Source organism: Crocodylus porosus, unplaced genomic scaffold (assembly GCF_001723895.1).
Source record: "Crocodylus porosus isolate Cpor-Errol unplaced genomic scaffold, CroPor_comp1, whole genome shotgun sequence".
NCBI lineage: Eukaryota > Metazoa > Chordata > Crocodylia > Crocodylidae > Crocodylus > Crocodylus porosus.
In genome coordinates, this window is record NW_017728914.1 from 2685264 (window position 1) to 2695594 (window position 10331).

The window sequence follows — 10331 nt, forward strand, 5'->3', positions numbered from 1 at the left end:
GCCGGGAGCCCCAGGGAGCGGCGGGACGCCACTTGTACTGGGAGTAAGTGGGGGAGGGGGTACACCAGCTGAACCAGGGAGTGGAGGAACAGGTAAAGCAGATATAGAAGAGAGGGAAGCCATTTCCTTCTTAGTATCCTCAAGCTCCTTTGACAACTTAGACACCTGTAGAAGACAAGACAAAAAAAAAAAAGAACGTTACTCAGCATTACTCTGGAGTATCCATTTCCCAGTCCAGAAGGGCAGAAAGGATACTGGTCTCAAACCAACTGATCTCAAAAGTATCAATTTGTGGAAACAGTAATTTCTTGCCCCAACCTCCAAGAGGATACTAGCAGTGCCTTTCAAAGTAAAAGAGTATAACGGGAGCCCTGCTACATGCTGCTCCCTCATTTTTTTTCGTTTCCTTAAGCAAGACAGCAGATATACCATATTTACTCAAATCCAAGACAAAATTATGTTCCCCCCACCCCCCACCCCACTTAACATGAGGAAAAACACCCCTTGTATAAGTGGTGGGGGAGTGGCTACTGTAGCTTGGACTCTGGCTCCAACCTGGGCTCAGGGTCAGTCTCAGAGCCACAGCCGCTGACCCCTACTGTCACCTATGCTCCTGCTGCCTACCTCCCCAACCTCTGCCCTGCACTGTTGCTTACTCTCTGGCCCCTGCCCCACTCCAAGCCTGGGGCACTGAGCACGTTTGTTCTGGCCCCTGCCCAGCCAGGCAGCAGTACCGGTGGGGGCGGTGCTGGTAGCAGTAGTAGTGGCAGGTCCAGTCTTGGATCTGGGCCCTGCACTACTGCAGCGAGCACTGCTACATGCCGGGGTGGGGGTTGGATCAACCACGTGCTCTGTGACCCAGGCTAGAGCAGACGCAGAGCCAGAAGGTAACCAGCCACAGAAGACAGGTCAGGCCACTTGACTCCCCTCCTCACTTGCCCTGTTGCCTGCGCCCCTGCAGCAGAGGGAGGTGGGGGTGGGACAAATTTAAGATGACCCCAAATAATAAAATTTTTTATATGGAAAATTATAACAAATTTATACATTGTCCATGTGTAGAATCTAATTATGGAGGGGTCACCTTAAACTCAAAGTCATCTTGAATTCAGGTAAATATGGTAAGTCCTATGACCAAATGGAAACAAGAAAAAAAGTGACACTCCTGTGACCCTAGTGCCTTTTAATAAAGTTCTTGCTGGCTACTGCGCACAATGCAAGCCATATTAAATACCAGAAAAATGAAAAGCTCCACTGCTAAAACAAAGCTCAGTGATAGTCCTGAACCCTGTTGTGATAACTGTGGTCTGCTCCATTTGTACACTTAACTGCTGGAAAGTGGGTAAAAGATCATACAATGTTACAGAAACTTGTAATAACAATTGTCAATAGTAAAAAAGTACAAAAGGCTTGGGAGAAAACACATTTACAATGATGTAATCAACTTTTACACCAGTTTAAATAAAGTGCGGCTACAAAAACACATAGCCGTACATCAGTGTAACGCACTTGAAACTAGTATAGAACTACCATGGAAACATGGAGTAAAACTACACCAAGATAACTGTTGTGTGTCTAGAGCTACGCAGCCAATCTGCTAGTATAAGACACAGACTTTTACTGGCTTTGTTGCACCTAGTGGCAAGATGCTGTAACTGTACCAACTCAGAAGCAGCTACCCTACAATAACTGACCATGTGTCCACTCTGCTGAGATTTACATCGTTGTATAAATGTGAAGGAATTATTATGAACAAAGAGGGTTTCAGATGGAACTTAAGAACCGCACAGTGACCATGAATTTAAGCAAGAGGAGAATTAAACTGAAAAGTGTTAGTTTCAAATTAGTCTGTGCTGGAATTAAGTCTAATCGGGGGATAATATAATGAGAAAATAATCTATTCTTTCCAAAACACTGTTTCCACCTTAGAAAGATGTTTCTGTGGGAAAGGCCACTAAACCTTTGCTTTAATTCACAGATTCTGCTCTTTGTTGAGTCTGGAGGATCACTGAGACCCCCCAAATAGGGATGCCTGATGACTACAGTCAGAACGAGCTACTAAGAAAAGGTGATACAGAACTAGAAAGCTGCTTTGTAGGCAGATAAACCCAAGTGAAGATTCCTGGAAAAAAGTCCAGTTTCCAGTTTCCTAGTCAACGACATGGTTAGAAATAAGGGTGTTTTAAAAGTAAAGATCTCCAGGACTTTCCCTGGTAGTTTAAAAGAAGCACCTCATCTCAGGTAACTGTGTGAAGTGCTAAACATAAGAAAGGGCAGAAGTACCATATGGCAGTGTAGTCTACATGGCCCTACCCAGATCTCAACTGGAACATTACCTCCTCATTCAGCTCAGAAACTTTGCTTTCCAGGGTCTGCTTCTCTGTAGCCATATGCTGTTTCTCCATGTCTAGTGTCTGGTTCTCTTTACATAATTCAAGGAGTTTCTGTTCAAAGTCAGTTTCCTTCTTTTTCATTTCAACCTGCAGTTCTTGCCGTGCAGTCAACTCTGAGTCCAGCTGAGAGGAAATTATGGGTCAGGGAATGGCATGATTCTTCTGGCTTCCCCTGCAATTCTCTCAAAAGTCCCTAATTCCTCCCCCCGAAATCCCTTCATATTGCAGGAAGAGAAAAATGTTCCTAGTCTCCAGCATCCAGTCAGATAGGCACAGGACCCAGGACAGGACTTCTAAGTGAAATAGTTCACATTTGCAATGGGATAAATAGTAATGCACCTTTCATAGAAGGGGAAATGCATTACAAACTCTTGGCATGTTCTAAAAATAACTGCATGGCAGTGACAGAAACTGAATATTTTAATTACATCCCAGTCATAACCTCAGTTGTCTCCAATCAGAGGACCTACACATGACTATAAACTGTGGGTGTGAAACATGATGGTCCACAAATGTGATCTGCTTTCTCTGTAACAACGAGATCCTTTTTTAAAATGTAAAAAATAAACATGTGGCATCTCCTTAGTGATAAAGATCAAGTGTAATATGGTCTGAGCTGTGTTTAACAGCCACATGTGCAGAGCCAGGGGAAAGAATCTGATTAGCACTTTCAGACCAATCTCAAATTATAATGGACTGTAAAGGGTATCAGGGACCAAGATGCCCCTTTCTCCTGTCATCCCCCTCAAACACCTTTTTCTCCAGCTCTACTGCTTTGGCTTCACTTTTTTCCACCTTTGTTTGATCAATCAGGTTATCTACAAAAAGAAAAAACACACTTAAGAACACAATGGTGAACAAATGTGGTAATATGGTAATAATCCTTTCCAAATATGGTAAGAATCCTTAGGTGTCTCTGCTACAAGTAGACCTTTCTTACTCCCATTGCCATTTACCTCAAATGCAGTATATGAACATTGCTAGTGTTTGCCCTTTTTCCCAGTAACCCTTTCTATCTTGCAATACAATGCTCATAGAACCCCATGCTGCTGATAGACAATTCCTTCTATTCACTATGGCTCATAAAAAAACTCCTTCTTTCAGGAGTCCAATTTAATCATCTTCTAATCTAGCAGAAAGGTGCCCCAGTAAGGCACAACAGAGGAGATGGTGAAAGTCAAGCTCTAAGTAACAGTTATATAAATAGCATGACCCACATCCAGATTCCGAATGCAGAAAGCACATGAAAAAAAAAAACACAAAAGAAAAAAAAAGGGGTTGGGAACCAACAGGATCTAATGGTAAAGCTCATTTTCAAGGAAGGAGAATGAGAAGAACAGAAAAGTCAGAAGATCCAAGAGTCAGCAACTGAAAAGACAGCTGAGGAAAGTGAAAGACAAGAGTTTGTTCCAGAACTATAAACAATACAAGCTATTTCTGACTGTGATATCAACAGCTACATGACTTACCTATTAGTCCCTCAATGTTAATGGCAAGATGCCTACATTTAAAGTCTGGATCAGCACCATTTTTGTGTAGAATTATTTGGGAAATACATTCATCAATCAGCTTGTAGTACTGAGGCCTATATCAGGAGAAGAAAAGGAAACAAAGCGTTAACGCTGCTCCATGAAAGATGTTTCTGCAAACACCAGGAATTAAGCAAACAAGGTCCCCTTGCAATGAGATGTATAAAATGTTCATCAACATCATTTAATTACAACATTTGAATAGCAAAATATGATAGTAGATGCAAAGTTCAATTTCCAGGTAATGCACATTCTGGTATGCAACGTAATTTGTTTCTGGCAGCTGCTTATAACAGGGACCAGCATACTATACTGTAACACACTACATATCTAGGGCATTGTGGATACACCCCCAAGTATCTATTCCTTGATTCATCTTCCCTATCATCCTCACAACTTTTGGCTTTTAGCCCTTTCAGCTTTACACAGAAACACTATAAATTACTTTATGTCTTTTTACCCTCAGATCATCATCAGGTTCCTGCCTACTTGGCTAAGAGCTCTCTTGTTCCTGACAAATTAACACCATCAGGTGGCAACAGAATTTTCTTCTATTCCCAGAAAGAAACAATACCCCCAAAGTGAGTTTGAAAAACAGTTTTTAGTTTGGGCATTAAGCTGGTTAACAAAGTAATTGTTGTGGTTTGTTTCCATCTGTTCCTTTTTAACCTATAGCTCTCTTTACTTTTACAAAAGCGTATCTAGAATTCATCATCTGCAACTGTGATAGACATATTAACATGGATTCCCTTTTTCAATGTACTTTTCTTCCAAAACCATATAGATGACCTAAAACATAAGCAATTATATCAGAGGCTAAAAATAATTTATTACAATAGATTAAAGCAGGTGCACTCCGCACTGATACTGACGGGGAGATAAAAAGTTGTTTACTGAAAAATCGGAATAACTAGTTAGAATGGTTTATCTACACAGCACCTGAGGAAGTGAACTGGTAATTATAAAAACTTATGGGGAGGGGGAGGGATGGTGTGAGTGTGTGTGTGTGCGTGCGTCTGTCCATCTTATGTAATCTATAAAGGTGCCTATCTACCCTGCCTTTTATCTGCATTAAACCACTTAATATCAAACCCTCATATATACATACAGTATAGAAAACAAAACTTTGGGGGCAAACTCACTTGAGATTTTTAAACATATCTGATGATAAATATACTTAGAATAAAAGTCTTGACAAAGGATTTCCTAAAGGATACCAAATGCCATAGGAGGAGATGATTTATACCCAGGAGAAAATAAATCTTGATTGTGACCTATCTCATTTCAGTCTTTATTCTCATTCATCTACAGGCTCATCTACTCAGATCTCCTTCTTCACTTGTTCCAATCAGGGGCACCTTTCTGTTCTTATTCCCATCTCGTTCATGTCCATCTCAAGGGTCCTTCTTCTTTTCCTCTTCAACTTTTATCTCTATCACTCTTCTCTTTATATTTTCTTTTTCACTACATAGGAGATGCTTGCCCTTCTCAGCATGACTTCCCTATCTCTCTTAGCAATAGTAGTTACACCCCCATGCTTACAGATGTCATTATTTCTGTGTTGTTCAGTGAAATTCTGAGTATAAAAGGTCTCCTCATGATAACTAAGCTCCAGCCAGGTTCTTTCAGATGGCTGCTCATGTCTTGTACCTCTTGTGTAATGCTCCTCATTCTACCTTCAATACCTGAACAACTGTAACCAGTACATTATGAAAAAGAAACCAAGGTATTCTTGAAGTATGCCTGCCAATACGATATGGTATCAAGTTGGCTTCAGATTAAAAGTTTATTTCTAAGGGGCTGTTCACACAGCACAAGACAATTCTGTGTTGACACACATTTTACATGATCCACATGTACCAGCTCCCAAACACAAAGCAGTGTTGCCACATTAATGTGGTGCTGTGTACACACCAAAACAGTCCGTCTTGAAATAGAACTTGCTGAGGTGTGCAATACCACACTAGCCAAGCTACATTAGTTTATGTTTTGAAACTAGCACACATGGAACAAGCAAAGCTAACACCAAAATGGTGACATCACATCTAAAGTATGAATGGGATGTGCCTATTGACCTCCGCTAGAGATATATGGCCAGGTTACAATTACAGGTCTCTTGCAATTTTTATATATTAGCCCACTCTTAATAAAATGCATCTTCCTTGCTATAGAACAGCGTTTCTCAACCTTGACAGGTTGAAGCCCTCTTATTTGAAACAACAAGCAACTCAGCAGCCCCTTAGCATTTATTAACAAAGAATAAAATCTGCATCTACAACAAGCCAACAGAATTTGTAAGATTTTTTAGAGTTTCAAAAAGAAAAAAAATTCTGCAACACCTTCTTGTAACCTCCCCCTGGCTGGGTTTTATGACCATCTACTTGAGAAGCACTGCTTTGGAACTTTTCAAAGTTAACATGGCCTTCAGAAGCTTTATCAGGGATTTCAGTTTGGTTTTGGCCCTTCATGAGACACTCAAGTGTTACTGACAAGATTTCTTAGACATTAGGGCTGAAAGGGACCTCGTATGATCATCGGGTCCAGCCCCCTGCTCAAGGGGCAGGAAACCAGCAAGGGTCAAAGGATCCCAGCAAGATAAGTATCCACATGTTTCCTGAATGTGTGATTGTACCATCTCTGGGGGGAGTCTGTTGACGAGGCCTTGGGGGCTCAGACAGTAAAGAAATTTTTCCTTATGTCCAGCCTAAAATGTTCTTACAGGAGTTTGTGACCATTGGACCTTGTCATCCCCCAGGGTCTCTGGTGAACAGGTGTTTCCCCAGATGCTGATGCACACCCCTTATGTACTTATAGGCTGCCATCATGTCACCCCTCAACCTGCGCTTCTCCAGGCTCAAGAATCCCTTAGCTCGCAGCCTCTCTTCATAAGGCTTGTTCTCTTGCCCTCTGATCATGTGCATGGCTCTCTTCTGGACTCTTTCAAGGTCCTCTATGTCATTCCTAAGTTGTGGAGCCAGAATTGGATGCAGTACTCCATCTGTAGCTTCACCAAGGCTGAATACAGTGGGAAGATGACATCCTGGGTCTTGCTCAAGATGCATTGGTAGATGCAAGCCAGAGTTTTCTTCACTTTGCCAGCTGCCTTATGACATTGATGACTCATATTTATTTTGTGGTCAGTCATGACTCCCCAAGTCTCTTGCAGTCATGGTGCTAGTGAGTGTAGCATTGCTGAGCCTATAAGTATGATGCGGGTTTTTATTCCCGAGGTGGAGCACCTTGCATTTCTCCATATTGAATGTCATCAGGTTTCATCTGCCCACCTTGCCAGCCTATCAAAGTCGGCCTGGATTACCAGCCTATCCTCAAGTGTGGACACTCTTCCCCGTAATTTGGTGTTGTCAGCGAATTTGACCGGTCCACTTTTGACATCAGTGTCCAGATCATTTATGAAGACATTAAGGAGTACAGTTTTGAGAACAGAGCCTTGGGGGATGCCACTAGTCACTAAGTGCTATGTTGATTTGGTTCCATCAACTATCACTCTCTGGGTCCAACCTTGGAGCCAGTTCTCCAGCCATCAGACTGTGGAGTAGTCTAGGCCGCAGCGGCCCAATTTTTCCAGGAGGACATCATGGGACACCAGGTCAAAGGCTTTTTTAAAGTCTAAATATATGATATCAACCTCTTCCCTTTTTTCCAAATATATGATATCAGCCTCTTCCCTTTTGACCATCCCCTGAAGAAAATGAGATTGGTCAAGCAAGACCTACCCACAACAAATCCATGCTGTATATCCCTCAGATTCTTTGGCATCTTTTCTTCAGCACTGTTTCTAAAACAGTTTTCTTTGGCCGTGCAAGCTTAAGAAAACAATGAGCCTAAGGAAAGTTCATCTTTATATTTCATAGCATTTCAGATGGAAAGTTTTGAAGGGAGCATACTATGGACAGTGACTTCCATATTTCTGTCATCCTCTGCAATTTTGTGTTTGCAGAGTCAAAATCAAAACTGGTGTCAAAAATCATCAAATATGAAAATGGTTTAGACAGGCTTTATAACAACAGATGTGCTCAAACTTCCTCCCTCCAGTATTTGCTTACAGTGTTTTCTTCAGTTTCTCTTCTTTCTCCTTGAACTCCTGTAGCTTTAAGACCAGCGTTGATTGGCTGACCACCCACCCTAAAGGTAGCTTACAGCAGGGATCATCATAATGTTAAACTAGAGGTGCTTGCCATCTTCATGCAGTGTCCCTAACCAAGCACAAGTATTGACAGAGAAAGGCTTTTTCCAAGTACGGCCTGTCTCATAGTGATGCATCATCTTTTAACAAGCTACATCAGCAACCTCATACATCCCTTCTACCCTGGAACTATCAGAACATTTTAAACGGTCTTCTATTTAACTATTGCCCCACCCCCAAATAAAGTGACTATGTCCCCTATACACTGCCAGCATCCATCCTAGATGGCTTAGAGGGAAGGACCCTTCCTCACCTGGCTTCATAATCATTGCGGATAAGTAGAAGGTGCTGCAGGATAGAAAGGAAAAATGGCTCTGCTTTGGAATCTTTTACTGTATTCAGGAGTATCTGGAAGACATCACTGAAATCAGTGAACAAAGGGTTAAGGAATCAAAAGCTCTCTGGAAAGATACACAAGTGCCCTGTTGATTCTCTCTAAAGACAGGAATCGATTTTTCAGTGTCATCCTTAACTTCATCCATGCATATTTTCTCTCATTGAAAAAAAACCTTTGCATAGGGAAGAGACGTATCAAAGGCCAAGAAGGGTGGCAGAGTTCTTCTCACTGAGACTTTTTAAAACCCAACTGATCTTCACTAGTTGACATTCTATCCCCATACTGGAGAAATTAAGTTTGTTGATACCCACTTGCTCCCCTTACAAGAGATCAGATACTTCATTTCTTAATACCTGTTCCTATGGACTTCAAAACAGTAACACAGAGTCCCCAGTTTGAGCTATTTGCCCCTCCTCCCTCAAATAGTAGCACTCTACATGAAAAAACAGCAGAATGTGTGCATCTTGAAGCAGGGAGTACTGGAAGAAGTATACAATCTACTTGCACATTCCCTTTTTGCACCTGCTTGTATGGCGCACTGGGCAGAGGAGTAAGTATGGGTCTATAAACATACAGATACAAAATCTCTTATTTCTGGGAGACCCCAAGGTGCCACAGGAGTTGCACAAACCCTCCTGAAGCTCTCATTCCATCTGCTGATCGGGTATGTGCCACTTTCCAGGCAAAGGAATTTTCAGCTGTGGTCTCCTGTTACCTAGGAGGAATCAATGGTCAGCAAGGTATGGGAGTAGGATTCTTTACTCACTCCCTTACCACCCCATAAACAGGGCCTGAGCAACCACCTGTCTGTATGTGATCTCGCTATCCTGCTAATGGAGGTGATCTAGAGCGAGAAGGAAGAGGAGTAGGAACAGCAACAGCAGCTACCACTACCTTACGTTTTCACTAACATCTAAACTGTAGTTCCCAAGCTCACATTTGTCTCCAAGAGTTATTTAAAAGCTAGTCTCTGGACTAATGGTACAGACACAAATACTATGTACTATAGCTAAGAGACTTGTAGCCTTTTTATACAAAGGGGAACATTTTCAAGCATGGGAATGGATGTTTAATTAAGGTTTTCAGGCCAGGACTGAAGAAAAAATTTCTGCTGCTTTTGCAAAACAGAAGTTCTTTCACATGCCCTCTGGTGGCCAATTTCAAAACAGCTCAACTTACATATTGCACAACATACAAACTTTGTCCATAGAAGTCTGATCTAAATTTGAGGCTTCTGGAAGTATCAGACAAGTTGTGTTCCATAAACTCTGCAAATATTGAAAAATCAGTTCTAATTCTAATTCAACTGTCAAATCTCAAGTAGAGGACCAGCATGCCTGCCAATATGTTCACTTTGCACAATTGACCTGAGGCATCCTAGAAAGCAGTGGGGCACTTTTGAACCAAAAAGACTACAGAACCTAGGTGATCTGATAGCATTGGCTGAGCCTGGGTATTCCCCGAGTACAGACTGGAGACCGGACAATATAATGATTCCACCTTTCTCCCACAGTTTCCTGGGTTTCACTAGCAACAAATGAAAGGCTTGAATCTGTTCAAATGTCCCATTCAGTTGCATCTGTTCTTGCTGTAGATGGGTTTGAGCTAAGAAACTCTAGAGATGCTCCTGCCTCAAGCCTATCGTCTACCCAATAAGCTAAAAAAGGATATTCCATCTCAATGCGAATATCTTCTAGGCGACTCCTGAGGTCTTCTGAATCCTCTTCACCATGTTCTTCAAATACTGAAAGCTGTACCTTCAGCTCCTCATTCTCCAACATTCGCAGTTCCTGCAACATTACATGAGAGCACACATCAGAAGCATACCTAATTAGATGGCATGTTATGGCACATAATGTCACTGGGATTGG

At 41.8% G+C, this 10331-nt stretch overlaps 1 protein-coding gene across 1 annotated transcript in view; it reads right to left on the minus strand.

The window, feature by feature from the left end:
• The window catches only part of LOC109309842 (protein diaphanous homolog 1-like), a gene marked incomplete at its 3' end in the record, with an annotated part of 63137 nt that continues 52806 nt past the window's right edge, over window positions 1–10331 (minus strand). Inside the window, exons 11-16 of the mRNA XM_019534711.1 lie at window positions 10132–10250; window positions 8377–8493; window positions 3860–3975; window positions 3144–3208; window positions 2334–2513; window positions 1–165 (exon numbers count right to left, since the gene is read on the minus strand). Of these exons, the coding sequence (XP_019390256.1) occupies window positions 1–165; window positions 2334–2513; window positions 3144–3208; window positions 3860–3975; window positions 8377–8493; window positions 10132–10250 (762 nt within the window). The remainder of the gene's footprint in view (window positions 166–2333; window positions 2514–3143; window positions 3209–3859; window positions 3976–8376; window positions 8494–10131; window positions 10251–10331) is intronic.